The sequence below is a fragment of the Tasmannia lanceolata genome, unplaced genomic scaffold (assembly GCF_043159265.1).
Source record: "Tasmannia lanceolata isolate RefF3 unplaced genomic scaffold, GAP_Taslan_0.1 ptg000037l, whole genome shotgun sequence".
NCBI classification, from domain to species: domain Eukaryota; kingdom Viridiplantae; phylum Streptophyta; class Magnoliopsida; order Canellales; family Winteraceae; genus Tasmannia; species Tasmannia lanceolata.
Window position 1 is genome coordinate 6,179,832 of NW_027518714.1, and position 16,983 is coordinate 6,196,814.

Genomic DNA, 16,983 nt, shown 5'->3' on the forward strand with positions numbered 1-16,983 from the left:
TTAGACCAAGCCTCATCTAGTGTTCCGCCAAGAAACATTAGTCTTGATCTCATACACAAGACTCGATGCCTCATGAGAGAGTAAAAATCAAAGGTTTCCATTTTGAGTAGGAGAAATTATGTAAAAACTATTCAGTAGAAGACTCCCTATTTATATACGAAAAACTGAGCTATTTTTTCCCATAAGAAAGGTCAGAAAAGAAAAAATAAATCACAGAATACAATATTCAATTAATTAATCTTTATAGCCTTACTCTAGATATATCCGGTGGGTTGTTGGGGCAGCTTTCAATGCTCCTCTTCCTTCACACTTTTCAACGACTTCGTAGCCTATTTATAGATTTTAAATCTCTTTGTGATACCACTCGTTTATACATCTCTTTGCAACCGAGAGAGAGAGAGAGAGAGAGAGAGAGAGAGAGAGAGAGAGAGCTTTGGTTTATCTGTTTCTTCAAGTTATCTAATTTGGGTTTTTGAGTTTCGTTGAGAAGGTGATATTTAGTGTTTTTTTTTAGGCTTTTTTCATCAGTTCTTCCATTAGTAGGAGCACCACTCGAAAATTTTCTCCTCTAGTCCTCTGCTCTTATTGGTTTTGGTGAGATGCCTGAGATTTCTGGGCCTAACGGAAATCACGTAAAATCAATGGAGGAAGGAGATAACGAGGCTGTTCGTATGGAAAATGGGAATTCTCCTGTTTCTGATTTTAATGGCATAAGAGCCTTGACCTGTGGAATTTCTGTGTCTTTCCTTCAGAAGGTAACTCTTCCTTCATTTTTCTTTTCATTTCCTCATGACTTTTGTTAAAATATATTGGGAAGGAAAGAAAAATGGTGTTTGATTTGTTATTGTTTTCATGAAATATCACTAAAAAATATCTGTTTTGAGCCAATCAAGTTCCTATCAGTAGAATACGACCTTAATTTTATTTGAAGTTTGTAAATGGTTTATTGAGAACTGATTAATATACTTTATAAGCCCCCCAATTATATACTAGGGAACTAATACTCGAACTCCTCTCTTGTGATATAGGCTGACCTCTTTTATTTTTACCCTTCTCTCAATAGCAGAAGTGTAAGGAACAGAGGCTACCAATATCAAAACAGGGGCGTTTCGAATATCAATCATGTAGCAAAATATGTCAAAAAACCTAACTCTTTATTTTCTGATTATGGCCTTTTTGAGATGAAGGTAACACATTTGTTAATTTTGTGTAGTTAATCGCTGAAGTTTTTGGGACATATTTTGTGATGTTTGCGGGGTGTGCGTCGGTGGTGGTTAATCTTAGCAAAGGCTCAATAACCTTTCCGGGTGTATCAATCGTGTGGGGCCTCGTCGTGATGGTCATGGTTTATTCAGTTGGTCACATCTCCGGTGCCCATTTCAACCCTGCTGTAACCATTGCCTTTGCTACTTGTAGAAGATTTCCATGGAAACAGGTAATTCTTTCTGTTGACCAATGATTCTGTCTATGTTCTATACACCAAAGTTTCTTGGGATTTGTTACATTTCGCAAATGGTCTGAGCAGCCCCTCATCAATGATGACAAAATCTGCTAGAAAATTGAGCCTCCACCTCGTGAATGATGACAAAATTTGCTGAAAATTGAGGCTCTTGTCTGCTCTGACAACAGACCATCTTTGCGAATTGCCTTTTACTATGGACGCCAGCAAATCCCTCTTTATATAAATCATTTGAATCCGCCTCGAAGCAAGGCTTTAAGGACCAGGCCAGGCGGTCCAAAAAATAGACCTACGAGCGAGGGCCCGGGCTGTCCAATAAATAGACATATGACGGTGTTAGGTGCCTCAGCCTAACCAATATGCCGACAGTGTGGTGGCTTTCACTCTTTGGCTGGCTTTCACTCTTTGGCAGTTTTTTTTATGTGGCCCTTTTCACTTTCCTCTTCTCCGACAACCTACTCTCTCTAGCCCTTTTCAGGGAGTCCTTGACAGGAGTTGCCCTTATGTGTCTCGAACACCTAATGTGGTGGCCGCTTTGATACCAAATTTTAGGTATCTAATTAATACGGCAAAAATTCGAGACATGTTCATAAATTTTTGGACATGTGAAAATTCTGTGTAATTGTTAATTACAAATTTTGAAATGAAAATTTCATGTGAATTTTTACAGGTACCAGCTTACATTTCAGCTCAGGTCCTGGGATCAACCCTTGCAAATGGAACGCTTCGCTTGTTGTTTGGGGGAATACACGAGCATTTTCCAGGGACAATTCCGGGCGGATCAAACATGCAGTCTCTCGTTCTTGAATTCATCATCACCTTCTACCTTATGTTTGTCATTTCCGGTGTCGCCACCGATAACAGAGCTGTGAGTTTCTCGTCAAAGACATACTCAATTTACACCATTTACCTAGGGAAATGACGTACTCAACCCTTTTTTTTACTTGGGACAGCACCCTCTAAGGTATTTATGAGTTATGACTACTCTTTGACATCAGATGGGGGGTGTTCTCAAGTATGAAAAGGGGGTGGATATATTTCTTCCATTTACCAAATGTTGCAATTCATGATTGTTCAGAAGCCATATCGACTGCCTCATAGCATTCATATCCATGGATCCAATGCCATTCCAATTGATGCAAAATTGCACCCATTGGATGATCCTAGCCATCTGATCTCGAAAGTTACAATATGAGCTTATGCAAAGTTTGGAATATGGGCCATTGATTGAGGGGCATGCACCCTGATTGGACGGTGATGATGGTTTATACACTGACTTTGGAACATACACAGGATCATTCTTCTTTTGGAATTATGGGGAAAAAAATTCCAAGGTCCAGTAAATTTTGCAATTTGTTAAAAAATTAATTTTCCAGCGTTTGGTAAACTCATTTTCGGTGGAGTTTTTTTTTTTCAGAATAAAAAAATTTCAATGGACTGCAAACCTACTAAACCCTGATTTTTTTTCCTTGGAAAATATTAATTTTCATAATCATCTTTTCTCGAAATCCGAACAGCTCCTAATTAGTGTTTTCTATGTCCCAACTTAGTCCAACCCCTTTAGTAGGAATTGCCAATGGATTCAAAGTTGAAACTTGAAACTACACTTACCACTCCCTCTGTATTGAATAGCTCATCTCTTTATCTTCCACTTTCCGTCGGTTAGCTATTAAAATGCTGTTATTAATTCCGAGAAGCTATCTACTTTTTACCAGTTTTTAATAGGAGTGGTAGTGTGGATAAGAAATTAAGAAGACGTATCAAACCTTTTTGGAGATTTTGACGTTTTTTTCTGTTTCATTTGACAAATGATGACAGATTGGAGAACTTGCTGGGTTGGCCGTGGGAGCCACCGTCCTGTTAAACGTCCTTCTCGCAGGGTACTTTCTTTTCTTACTAAGACAAATTATATGATGAGTGGGCCTCTGAAATAAGGGTGGGGCTTCTGAAAAAGTACCATATAACTTACTAATAAAAAACGGTCACTTGGGCCACTGTCCCATGCACCCAGCTCAAGGGATGAGATCGAAGGGAAGTGATATATTCTCACCCTTTTCTTCCTCCGTCCACCCCCTCTTTTATCTATGCCTACTCTTTTTTAGCAGGGGTGCAACTTGGGTCGGGTTCAACCCGAGAAAAAGTCAAGTTGGGTTGAGTTCGAGTTCGGGTTCAGGCTGAGTTTTCTCAACCCGGGTTGAGTTTGGGTCGGGTTCGGGTTGAGGGCTTGGGCAACCCGTCCCAAGCGAAACCTGACATTATTAATAATTTTTTTATTAAATAAGCTTAAAATCTCAAGTTGGGTCGGGTTGAACTCGGGTCGGGTTTGGTTGAATCTTGTTGGTTTGGAACTCGGGTCGGGTTCGGATTGAGTAAGTGGTTGCTCGGGTCGGGTTCAGGTTGTCCTCAACCTGACCCGACCCGAGCTGCACCCCTGAGTTTATACACTACGAAAGGGGTGGCCCGAGGAAGAAAAGGGGGTAAATATATTATTCCCCGGGATGGAATCCACAAATTGTGTGGGTCCCATGATATAGGGATTGGGAAAATCAAATGATCTTATTTATTTATTTATTGAATTATTGAGTTATTGTTTTTTGACAGGCCTATATCTGGGGCGTCAATGAATCCGGCAAGGAGCTTGGGGCCCGCAATTGTTGCAAACCGTTACCAGAGCATATGGGTATACATTGTGGGGCCCATTTGTGGGGCAGTGTTTGGTGCCTGGGCCTACAACCTTATCCGTTTCACAGACAAACCGTTGCGTGAAATTACCAAGAGCGGCTCTTTCTTGAAAAGCATAGGGAGAAGTGGCTCAAATTGAAATATCTTTTTATCTTCTCACTTATATAGTTATATTATGTTTTTGGATAAAGGACACTTATATTCTGTCGTAATGTAGATAGAAAATATAACCTGAGCAACACTAATGTCCTTCGCCTCAGAGGGTTACTGATTGTCCTTTGCCATTTGATTCGTAGAGGCAATGGGTCCCATCATCTGTGTGTTCTCTGGTGAAAGGATAATCCATCTCCCATGTCAGGCGAAAGATATTCGTATTAACGTAATGCAGTCTTTATAGACTGTTTTTCCTCCTTTGGCTTGTATCCTGCTCGAATATTGTATTCTACCTATTTTACCTTTCAACTTCTTAAGAAGGGAAATGACATCTGCTTCTCTCTCTCTTAATGACAAGATACCGTTAAAGGATGTTCTAAGTAGCAAAAGTAAATCAGAGTGTAGATACCACTTCCCTTACTGAATACTCCAAATTATGAAAATGGTTGAAATGATGGAGGGAGGACTTGTCAAGGTTGGGTGCTAATAGATTACAACACCATTATAAGCAGCTTCCAACATGACATGAGTTGTCCTAGTCTATAAGAAACATGGTCTGGATAAGGACCGTTGATCTAGTGAACCACTGCCAATCTGGGCTCTCAAATGCCTTTGGTCTGCACGATCAAATGATACTAGCCATTGATCAACACATCTATCTTTCTTCCTAATAATAGAACATCAACACGAGCAAAGCTACTCGAATCCTACCCTGCTGGAATTACTTACCTGTTCGAACATTAGAAAGGGCATTTCATTTCATAAAATTCTAGTAGGGCCTCTTTGGATACCACTAAGAATCATTTGTGTACAATTTTCAACTGACACGTTTAATTCCTTGAAGACTATATTTTCAAGAAGAGGATCTACGTGGCATGCCCAAAATTGTGAACCTACTTGGCACAATACCAAAAGCCAGAATGGCTATCACCTCATAGAGTCCAATAGTAAAAATAGTTTATTTAATCCTCCATGAGTTACCACCTAATTGTATATCCCATAATCACCTAAGAAACATTGGTTCTGCCACTGCTCTCCTTTCATATTTGAAGTTGGCATAGCAACAACACAAGCTGGTTTATTGGCAGTTTTCTCCATCACAAATAGGATCATTCACTACAACTCAGTGATCGAGACAAGCTCGTTTCATCAAGTAACGGAGACACTATTATAAGCATTTCTTTGTTTCTGTATCATGTTCCAACAAAAATACATACACACATACAAAAACCTCAGGTTAGACTCCTCGGACAATTTAGATCCCCCATTTAGTCACCCCTTTTGAAGGCCCGGGGTAATGCATGATCCAAGCTTCACCCTATTGCATCAATGAATCATGTACAGCACGTCTGTAACACATCGCTAGACTTGGGCTAGTGTTTCATGAATCATCTGGACTTTAGCTAACCAGTTCTTATACTATGGATTTGAGATTGTGAACTAAATTAGTTTTCTTGCTCCAATACAATGAAATTGTAGTGTACTTTAAACAAAAAGACTGGCCGACAATAGGGAACAAGGATATGCAGAACATAAATTCGAATAAATATCTGATTGTATGGATGTGGAGACAGATTGCAGACCCTACACTAAAACTGGGTCAAAGTCCATGACATTGAGGTAATAAAAGAACATAAGAAAAAAAAAAAAACTGAAGCATATGGTAAAAACAGAGAAGGTGATTATCTGCAACGTATGGTTTAGGAAAAGAAAAAATAAAGGAGGCAATGAGATGGCATAATACAGAAACCTAGAACACATACACAGTAAAAACAACATTAGTTTGATTCATTCATTTGTTTGTATGCATTACAAGACATATCAGGAACTACTAAAACAACTCTTGTTACATAAGTGCAATAATGATCAAAATACTTGTAATACAACAAAAGTCGAGCATACTTAACAGTTCAGATGCATATGCCACTTGACACCATTAGCATTGGTAAATTGTAAACTTCAGTAGCCAGAAGAAGACTCTTTCTCATAGCATGGTTCCCATCAACTAGAAGTTAGCTGATGCCTAAGTTGATCTTGACACAGAATGTTTAGCTTGTTAAACCTATAAAAACTGCATTTTCATGTTCATTGCTCACAATTCCACAGAAAGTTCCATTTCGGCATTTTCTATTTGCATCATTTAATGTAGGATTTTCCCATGGTCTTTTATGGTCTTGTCAGCCCACAGTTTTAGCTTCAGAGAGATTCCCATATAAAATGTTGAAAGAAAATAGATAAAAAAGAGAAGAACAAAAAACATTCATCAAATGAGGAACTGAAAATATTTTGGGCTAATATTGATGGGTATCATTCCAAGGGTTTTACTGATCCAACAATGGATATAAAATGCAGCAACATCTGGAAACATCCCTTATCCAACCACTGACCGTTCAAGCTGTCGAAAACCTATTAAAAAGGAGAGAGCTCATCCTAAAGCTTCTCAAGGAGAATCTCACTGCAATTACCTCCGGTCACCGATGAAGGGTTAACCCAACCTCAACCTGAAACCATCTTAGATCGTGAGTTGTGAAACGTGGGAATCGAGCCATAACCTAAGTGTTAGTGAAATGACGAGGAGCTGAAGTTGAAGACTCTACTTGGGAGCGCCATGAAGACTTGTTGAAGAGGTATCCCCATTCAAACCTTGAGGGCAAGGTTGCTTGAACTGGTGGGGAGTGTTAAGTACAGGAGTGTGTTAGTTATTTACCTTTTTGTTCCAGTATTGGGGTGGTTTGGTGTATGTGTCTTTGGGGTCAGTTGCATGTAAATCATGGAGTTAGTTTTGAGTGAGTGTTGATGTCAGTTATGGAGTCCAGTTTGTACGTGGAATCATGTATTGAGTTGTGGTAGGAGTTGAGTTAGTTGGAGAATAGCATTGTATTTGATCTCTTTGCTCATGAATGAAATGACAGTTCTCATTCTCCGAAATTATATCCTGTTTTATGAGGTCGGCTCCCTCTAAGTAGCCCTTTTTCACCATAGGGAAATCCAAGAGAAAGTAACGCATAACAACTTATAACTGCATCAACCAAGTATTCAGCCACACCACATCAAGTCTACTAGGATTTGTAAATATTGCTCTCAACGACGACTAATTTGTTGAGAAAATGTAATTCGTAGTTAATTTTCTATTTAAACTTTAATAAATAACTCTTTTATAAATTATTTCTCCCATCTTGTATTAGGCGAGCGCGAGCGTGCACACACACAAACTAACTTTACAGACGCAGATCGGGAACCCTGCCACCATTACTTTATCTTTGTTTTCCCCTCGGGCCAAAAATAGTCGAACCCATGTGACCGGGGGCCCAACAGATCCCTGACAAGTGCTACGGATCGACCCTTGTCCAACTTCCTGGGTAAAACAAAAATAACCACTATTTTCCACCTATAACATGGATGTCACAAACATGACCTTGTATGGAGATAGTTGCGGGTACACCTTTTCTCGAACAACACAAAAGTTCTTAATAACAATAAACCAAGCACCAACCTTAGAATTCTCTTCAACCCAAATTTAAGTAAACATAGAAGGAAAACACTAGAACTAGGGCTACTTTGGTCATGTGCAAAAATCTGGAGCATATCTAACTTTTAGATTTGAATTTTTTTTCGTTAAGCATGCTATTAGTTTGCCATCACTTTTTTGCTCAAATCGGGAGAAAATTAATATTCCTCCTAAATTAGATGAAATGAAGGTGACTCCCAAGCTTCAATAAATCAAAGAAGGCATATGGAAATTCACTATGTCGAGTTCATCTTAGCCAGCCATACCAAAATTGATCAGAGGCATCTTGTGTGGTGCCAGCAAAAAATCTGCTCCTCATGAGTTGGACTTACCTACAACAAACCATAAGAGCAATTCAATAACTAACTTAACATAGGCAAGCATTGATGTGTGTCAACTGGTAAGTATTCAAAATTACAAATACCTCACCAAATGTAAGGAGAAGACATTCATAAACTGATTTCTTGAACCAAACAAAATATTTCGATGATGACCACATCAATTTATTTTGAGAATGGAGTGATTACCACTAATTGTTAATAAATCTGGGGATGAAATATTATTCTGGCTACTGAAATATCCAAATGCTACACAATATGAAATAAAGTGCATAACTGCATATGTTTAATTTAGTTAAACATGTCGAGCAGTTTATAAATTCAGGCACAGTAAGTTACATATATGACGTACTGCAGAATCGCCCATAAGAAGAAGAAAAATATTAGAAAGGTAGAGCTGTAAGAAGGTAACTGCAATCATATTTCCTTAGGGAATACATTACCAGTGAAAAGTACAGGTGGGAATCACTTCATCGGAAACATTCACTTGCAAGGCAATGCTGAGGATGGGCCATGGCCCAAAAAACCTGCACATCAAATGATCCTAACCTAGGAAGCACGGGTACTCTCCCGGGGCTCCCGCACCCGCACGCGACACGTATGGGGTGCGGGTACGTCCGGGTACGCCCCCTTTTTTGTAAAAAAAAAAACTAATTTTGCGTGTCGGGTGCGCACCACGCGTACCCGACACGTCCTGCTTCTTCCTGCTGCTTCTCTTTCCTCTCCTGTACTTCTCTTTACTTTCCTGTACTCGGTATTTACATGTAAACCATTTAAGTAAATGTCCATTTACTTAAGATTTACATGTAAATAACGGAATACCCCCCTTTTGGATTTATTAAAAATAGTTTCAACACCCAAATCTAAAAGGAAAAAAAGTCAACTCTCCAGTTCTAGTACAAAATTCAAAGAAAAAGGGTCGGGTCAAAATTTTAACTTTCTTAACTTCCAAACGGTGGGGTATTTTTCAAATTTTAAAAATTCATAAAATCTATTTTGTCCAAACATTATTAAATCCCAAAAGTCCGGTAAAAAAAATCTCATAATTTGTTCTCTAAAAATTATCCATCTTGTCAGGCACTGGTCAACACACTGGTCAACACACTGGTGACAGACTTTTTTTTCTAATGAATGATGCCTCTTGTTATGAAATATGGAACTTAATCACTTATGAAATGAAGAGTAATATTAGAAATTTCCATTTTGGTGATGTTATTGTTATTTGATTGCTCTACAATTATTATTTTTTAATTTTTATAAATATATAATAAAATAATAAAATATATTATTATATTCGGCGTACCCGAACGTACTCGCACCCGGTTTTTTTGGCAAATCACGTACCCACGTACCCGTGTCGTGTCGTACCCGCACCCCGTACCCGTGCTTCATAGATCCTAACCCTCTGATTTTTTCCCTTTAAATAAACAAAGCAAAACAAAAACTCATACGCAAGTCTCTAGAAATCAGAGGGTGGGGAATGAGGATAGGCATACAGGAAAGAAATTTGGGGCATGGCCCACCCATAGTGGGGCCTAGCAGAAGAATGGTTTGTATCATCAAATGGGTGACACCACTTGTACCTCACAGTATTGTACATGTTGAAGAGTGTTTTGGTCATTCTGTATTGTTGAGGGGTATTATAGTCTTTGTACCATGTAACCCTATTTGGGCTCCTATATATACATCATATTACATGGGAGCTCCTATAATTGGAGAATCTCTCATCTTCTCCCTTACTCTTCTTCCTCTTCCTCTCACGCCTCTCCATTCTCACATGGTACAGAGCTCCAAATCTGATCCTCGAAAAATACAAAAAAAAAAAAAGGAAAGAAAGAAAGAAAGAAGAGTCTCTCCTAACATGGAGACTCCCCATCTTCTCACGCCTCTCCCTAACCCTTGCCGTAACACACTACCCCCCACCCACCCACTCACTCTTGCCGTAACCCCTACTACTCCCTCCACCTTGCCGTAAACCCTCCTCCCTCCTCCACCCTTACCGTACACCCTCAACCCACTTTTGGGTTGCCATAAACAACAAACCTCCACCCCTTTTAGTAGTTGCCATACCCTCCTCCTTTTGTTCCCTCCAACTCCTCTCTATCCAAAACCCCAAATCCCCAAATCTCCATCCACAACCCCTAATCCAAATCCCCAATCCCATCTTCCTCCACCACCTATTCTTCCATATTATCCATTCAAAACCCCAAGTCCAAACCCAAAACCCCTAATCCACCATCACCTTCAACACTTTTGTTGCTGTATCTTCCTCCTTTTTATTCCCCCATCTCTCCATCCAAATCCCTAATCTCCAATCCATAACCCTAAAACCTCAAATCTCCATTCCCAAATCTACATCCCATCTGAGGAATCCCTTTTGCACCCCAAATCTCTTTTGTAAATGCCATTTGTAAATCCATCCATCCAAACACACACACAAACAGGCAAAACAAAGAAAACTACAATAAACAACTATAATACCCATACAACACTCTCCCTCAAGCTAGCTATCTGATGATCGCTCTGGAGGCAGTTGTTCTGAAGACCGTTGTTTTGGTTGCAGTTGATCTCGCCGTTGCACTCATGGTGGCCCTTGTCTTTTTTTGTTATATTTTTCACTACGTATTCACCACACCAGCTTGAGAGGGAGTGTTGTACCAAGTTGGCATGTGTATGGGATTATTGCTTTTTTGTTGTATGGGTATTATAGTTGTTTATTGTAGTTTTATTTGTAACAAGTTGGAGTTGTACGGTATATACACTCCAGCTTGAGGGGGAGTGTTGAAGAGTATTTTGGTCATTATGTATTGTTGAGGAGTATTATAGTATTTGTACCATGTAACCCTATTTGGGCTCCTATATATACATCACATTACATGTGAGCTCCTAAGTGGAGAATCTCTCATCTTCTCCCTCACTCTTCTTCTTCCTCTTACCTTATCCATTCTAACAGTATTTCCATCAAAAAACATGCGCACTTACCATACAACAGCTCATAAAATTAACGGACTTACCTCTGAAAAATAAAATAATGGGTTTGCTACAATAAAATGTTACATAGCAATATGCAGATTTTATCAGAATATCATGGGAATTTTTCAAATGTTCAGAGTTGGTCTGCAAAAAGTCCATTACATTGTGATCCTCAAAGACGTTGATTTATTTTCCAGTTGACTGAAAATACCTACTTTAAATAGTAACATAAAAAAATATTACAAAACCGACTGTGGCTGATTCTGTGAAGGCATGTTTTCAAAATTTTGCAATATATTTAATCTTCATATTATAAAAGTTATTTGGCATTTTCAAACACTTTACCCAGTGGGATCTATAATAAGAAGTTAGAGCACCATACCAAATATGACTCATTCGTGTAAGACAGTATTGAGTGCACCTCAGAGTACATTTTATCCACCACTTTTATCATCAAGTGCCTGGAAAAGACCTTGGGTCGCAGCCTTCCTTTGAATCAGGCGATAATGTGTACAGAGGGGGTCATGCCCTATGTTGAATTAGAGCTTCTGGTTCAAACATCAGATGCTATGTTCTGTTAGCAGAACCGTCCCTAGGCCTTGCTCCGTCCCTAGGCCTTGCTCTCGGAACAATAATAGGTCTACAACAGATCAGGATCAACAGCAATTCTGTCACGAATAACCCTATACTGTTCCAAATAAATATTGTCTTCTTCCAGTACCATATAATCCTTTTAAACAAAGGGAGCTCAGACTCGAGCACTAAAGATGCATCATAAATTTCAGGTATACCAGCACCAGGCCTGTATTCTGCTCGGTGTTCGAGGATGACCCTCAAGCATGCAGTTGGCTCAGTCCCTTCAGTAAACGCTGTCATTCTTATGCTGAGAATTTGGGACTCTGATGAATAACCAGTAAGGATAGAACCACTTTTAAGGAAGGTCTCCACATAGCGAATAGGTGGGCTTTTAAAATGCAGCATGCATGGCTGGATCGAACTGGCAGTGACTTTGCCATTTGCGGACAGGAACTCTACCCTGACCTGAAAGCAGTAACATCATTACAGTTATGAGTTGCAACCATTTCTCTATGAAAAACTATAAAAAATCTTTAGCAAAATGATTGCCAATAGGAAATAATAAATACACAGTAACAAAAGGAAGGCAATCTGGTATGTAAAAATTAATAAAGGATAAAACATAAGTATCTCTAACACAGACAAGGAAAATAAGAACTGCAAGAATTCCCCTTGATCATTGATGCGAGTGCAAGGTTTCCTAGTCTATCCATATCAAGATTTTCTATATCCAAATCTATCATCCTCATCCAAATCAACACTTTTAATCCCCTTCTTAGACATTCCATTCCTAGATCTATCCATCTCATCTAAGACTTACCCATCCATCTCAATCTCTTCCTGCCCCCAACTCAACTCAACTCAACTCAACTCAACCCAACCCAACGCAACCAAGCCTTTTTCCCAAACTAGTTGGGGTCGGCTAATGAATCCTATAGAAAATTTTCATGAAGAAGGTGAAAGGATCTACCTCGCTCAAATTGACCATGTCTAATCCTGACACTAGTTGGGTTCGTCTACATGGATCATTTTCTTCCATTCTCTCCTATCCAAGGTCATGTTCTCTGTTATGTTCCTAGCCCTCAAGTCATTCCTCAGTGTTTCTACCCAAGTTGTTTTCGGTCTGCCTCTACCTCTTTTTACTCCATCAACTTGGCACGAGTCACTTTAGAAAATCTCTTGCTGCCCCCCAAAACCCTAAATCCATATCTTTTTCTTTTCTAAGTCTATGCTTTCCTCACCCATGCTTTGGCGTCAATTAAGTGTTTCTAGGTAAGGTAGTTGAGTTACAAAGTGGTTGGACTCCCAGCAATAAGGGTAGAATTTTATGATGGCTTATTCCAGTTGCAGTATTATGGGCTCTGATATGTGGACACGGGGTGTCGATTGTCTACACGGATACGAGGTGTCCAAAATTTACAATAAAACAATTATGAAATTCATTTAACACACTAATAAATCTTGGGATTAAGCAACTATAAGTCTCAAAGAAACATGAGATAATCAAATAACAATGCATTCATTAATCTAATATAATTATATTCAGTCTCCAACATGCATTGAGAAAGATAGACCAATAGGATACAATGAATCATAGTTGCAGGAAACGTTGGGGCAAAGTGCCACGGAAACGCGTTTCCGAATCCGAAACGGAAACGATACGAGATGAAAAAAAAGGTGAAACGGATGGGAAACGTGGTGGAAACGCCTGTGAAACGGAGGAGAGAGAGAGAGAGAGAGAGAGAGAGAGAGAGAGAGAGAGAGAGAGTGAGGTCATCTTTCCCTTCTTCTTCTGTTTTCCGGAGGCGGCCGTAGTAAGAGAGAGACAGAAGCGTTTGGGAGAGAGGTGGCACGATTAGGGTTTTGTTAACAAGAGACATCATATAGGTAAGTGATATTTTGCCCCATTTTTTACTTGGAACAGCCCCCTTTAGTGTCTTTATGACTCTTTTTTAAACTAGATGGGGCTGTCCCTAGTAAACAAAAGGGCAAGTGCTTTATGTAGGTAAGTGATATATATTCGCCCAATTTTTTAACTTGGAACAGCCCCCTTTAGTGTATTTATGGCTCCTCTTTTACATTGGATGGAGCTGTCCGCAGTAAATAAAAGGGACTACACATCACAACCATATTTTGATATTTGTACAGCTGTCTTTTCTTTTTTTAATCGGCTTGGGAGAGCTTTTTTTTGGGAAATGTAATAACCTGTGGGCTGTACAATCCATTTTGAAAATAGGGGTTGAATATTATAATAGAAGGAGGTGAATTTATCACCGCCCTGACAGCTCTTCAAATATTAAAAAAGACAAGATGGTTTGTGCAGATATCAAAATACTGGGGACATCCCCATCTAGTGTAAAAGATGAGTCATAAATGCACTAAAGGAGGTTGTTCCAAGTAAGAAAATGGGGTGAATATATCACTTACCCGCATAAAGTAATCGCCCCTTTTGTTTACTGGGGACAACCCCATCTAGTGAAAAAGTTTTCAAAAAATCGCGTTTCACGTTTCTCCTTTAATTTTTTTCAAGTGTTTCACGTTTCCATTCCACGCTTCCATTTCCCGACCTGGAAACTATGCAATGAATATAATATTGGAAGAAGTGTGCACGCGCGTGTGTTTGCAAGGGCAAGTAAACACTATATCCAATAACAAACAATATTTCACTGGGCATGACACAATAATGTCTTGACGCTCCCAAATTAAATCTATTAGTTCTAGAAGTATGTTTACAAGTATCGAAAGGAGTGTCGACAGATGTGTCGGTGTCAACACGTGTCTGCTGAAAATTCAAAGCGTTTGTTATATCATATAAATTATGGAGCATTTAGAATGAGAGGAATGAAAGGATATTTTATATTTGTGTTTCTTCCTGTGAAAAGCGATTAGATAAATCAAACTATCAACCATTTCATGGGTTGTCGTTCGGAAAGAATTTTGAGGACTATCCGATGCCGCAGCAATGATAGAAAGAAAACAAATCTGAGAAAAATTTCAACAGAAAATGAGGATATGAAGGATGATAATATACGCATAAAGGTACATTGGAAATAATCCGAGCTGATTCAACTTTTGAACTTAAATTTTCTGCCTTAATTGACACCACTGACTAATTTTTCACGTGTTATATTCAAGAATTCAGTAGTATTTTCTTCCACCCATCTATGCTTAATATCAAAGCCATAATTTGCAAAAAAAATAAAATTCTGAGCATTCAGGATTACCCCCAAACTATAACAAATATCAATGTCCGAATGGTAGTTAAAATGCACAAACTAGAACCAATGATGGGAAAAAAACAAAATCATGATAGCAATAAAAAATGCATTTGCCACTAATTGAAGTATACACAAAGGCCCCAAAAGATACAAACAAACACATACCTGGAAGACCCCAAGCTTCCTGTTGTAGTCAGACTCGGGCAAAATCAATGAGACAGTAAGCTGCAACTTGTGATTAGAAGGAATCACGTGAGAACCTAGAGTCTTTCCAACATCAATCTTTTCTTTACATCCTATACCACAAAAGACACCATCACATGACACAATGGGCACCAGAGCAACCGGATTTGGCTTGGTGTAATCAAAATTCAGGGTCTCCTTCATCCGAATCGGCTCCTCCACAAAGAATCGCATCATAAGGCCACTTATTAAAAATGCCGACACCAGAAAACCAAACAACACGAAACAAACGTAGAATGCCCACAAAAATCCCCAACCGAATCTCATCACATATTTCGCAATCGATTGCTGACCCTTTAGCTTCTCATATATCAATGGACTAATCCTTGCGCACAAAAAACCGCATATCCTTGATACCTTTTCAAAAATAAGTTCTTTTCCCCGCTTTAATGTTTGGAAAGGATTAATCACGAACATGAAAGAGAAATACAATAGCCAGATAGGAAAACTGAGAAAGCTAATCAACAAATTGAACTGAAATCCAATCGCTTTAATCACTAATCCTGCAAGTAAAGCCAGAAAATTCGATCCGTCTACGTCTCCTGAAGGAGAATCAACTGCCACCAATTTATCACTTTTCTCATTCGTCACAGATGAAATACAAGAACTCTCCTGATTCAGGTCATTTCCAACACTAAATCTATCCGAATTTGACCTAATTCGCATAGAATTGGAACGTTCTCGTGGCCTTTCATGATCCTTTAAAGCAGATAAGATCTTATTTCTTTTCTCCTTAGGAGTAATTGCTTCACATACCTGACTAATTTCTGAAAATGAGGGAGAATCGCTGCTCAAATCCTTCGAATCGGTGCCGGAAACTTCTCGACTGAATCGGATTGAAGATCTCCGTCGTAGACTGCTCGGTAAAGATGTCTTCGGCGAATCAGAAGGTTCGATTGTAATGTCTGCTTTGATTTTGACGGATTCGAGACGTGAAATCGGCGAGAAATCGACTGTTTGTTCTGATTCTTCTTGATCCAAGGGAGGGAACTCGTCTAGGGCGTCGAGGAACAGATCAGAGCTATAAGCTTCGTCGAGAATCGTTTCTTCCATTGAAGATTATGTGTAGATCTCCAGGTAGGGTTAGGGTTTTCATTCGGCAAATGATTTTAGTTCTGGAGAGAAGAGAATTAGGAAGTCATCACTCGCGCGATTTTGCGTCGCTTTGCACGCCATGCTTTTCTCCTTCCATGGACACGCTTCGAAGCGCGGAAATTTTATCCTTTTTGGAAAACGTGGGCCCCGGAACTGATATATTCTCCCTACTTTCTTCCCCAGGCCACCACCGTCTAGTGTATTTATGACTCCTCTTGTACATTACATGGGGAAGCAAAGGGACCGAATATATAATTTGCCAGTATAAAATCTACGTTTTTTAGCGAGGACAAGCACTTGGGTTGTGTGCCCGCACACAAAAAGTGAGAGCCATTTTAGAGTAAATGGGATCATACATTTGATCTAAGCAACTGATTGTGCTGATCTAAGAATTCTAAGGGGTAATTCTGACCAGCTCATTGATCCTAAGGTCCAATTTGTAGAGGTTCTTGACGAAGGAAGAGAGCATTCTTATTTTCTCACCTATTTCCCACAAATTAGAGGACTGCAATAGAAGTGCAATGCTATAAGCCTATAAGTCTGAGTGTCAATGGATCCACTTCAGATCAGATCCACCTATGTCTGGGTCATGATAGATTGTTTTCTGGGTCATGATCCATTTTGAATTGGATAGTCAATGTCTTAGGTCTTACATACATTGTCCACAATTTGGGCTTAGGGTTAAGGACGAGGTAAGAAACACTAGAGAGGGGAGAACAGTTATCACAAGGATAAGCT

At 39.3% G+C, this 16,983-nt stretch overlaps 2 protein-coding genes across 4 annotated transcripts; one reads left to right on the plus strand and one right to left on the minus strand.

Moving 5' to 3' along the window:
• The first annotated feature begins 414 nt into the window (after positions 1 to 414).
• On the plus strand, positions 415 to 4,645 carry LOC143862224 (aquaporin NIP1-1-like). Its single transcript, XM_077373230.1, has 5 exons — positions 415 to 755; positions 1,214 to 1,435; positions 2,130 to 2,327; positions 3,278 to 3,339; positions 4,061 to 4,645. The coding sequence occupies exons 1-5, from the start codon at positions 600 to 602 to the stop codon at positions 4,278 to 4,280; spliced, it is 858 nt and encodes a 285-aa protein (XP_077229345.1). The 5' UTR covers positions 415 to 599; the 3' UTR covers positions 4,281 to 4,645.
• Positions 4,646 to 7,778: 3,133 nt separating this feature from the next.
• LOC143862222 (seipin-2-like) lies at positions 7,779 to 16,424 on the minus strand. Of its 3 annotated transcripts, XR_013240223.1 has the most exons (4): positions 15,073 to 16,424; positions 11,496 to 12,154; positions 8,584 to 8,667; positions 7,779 to 8,134 (listed from the first exon to the last, which is right to left on the minus strand). XR_013240223.1 is itself a non-coding variant. In XM_077373229.1 (2 exons), exons 1-2 carry the CDS (start codon positions 16,201 to 16,203, stop codon positions 11,681 to 11,683), a joined length of 1,605 nt encoding a protein of 534 aa, XP_077229344.1. In that variant the 5' UTR covers positions 16,204 to 16,424; the 3' UTR covers positions 11,493 to 11,680. The 3 variants fall into 3 exon arrangements, 1 of the variants encoding a protein (XP_077229344.1); XR_013240222.1 differs by lacking the exon at positions 8,584 to 8,667; XM_077373229.1 differs by lacking the exons at positions 7,779 to 8,134; positions 8,584 to 8,667 and having other exon boundaries at positions 11,493 to 12,154.
• Between the last annotated feature and the right edge of the window lie 559 nt (positions 16,425 to 16,983).

Bases quoted from the DNA above. Each gene is read 5' to 3' on its own strand.
- LOC143862224 (XM_077373230.1), top strand. From the start codon at position 600: ATGCCTGAGATTTCTGGGCCTAACGGAAATCACGTAAAATCAATGGAG. The intron at 756-1,213 runs GTAACTCTTCCT...AATTTTGTGTAG, and splicing joins CTGTGTCTTTCCTTCAGAAG to TTAATCGCTGAAGTTTTTGG. The intron at 1,436-2,129 runs GTAATTCTTTCT...GAATTTTTACAG, and splicing joins GAAGATTTCCATGGAAACAG to GTACCAGCTTACATTTCAGC.
- LOC143862222 (XM_077373229.1), bottom strand. From the start codon at position 16,203: ATGGAAGAAACGATTCTCGACGAAGCTTATAGCTCTGATCTGTTCCTC. The intron at 12,155-15,072 runs GTATGTGTTTGT...TACTGCTTTCAG, and splicing joins GGAAGCTTGGGGTCTTCCAG to GTCAGGGTAGAGTTCCTGTC.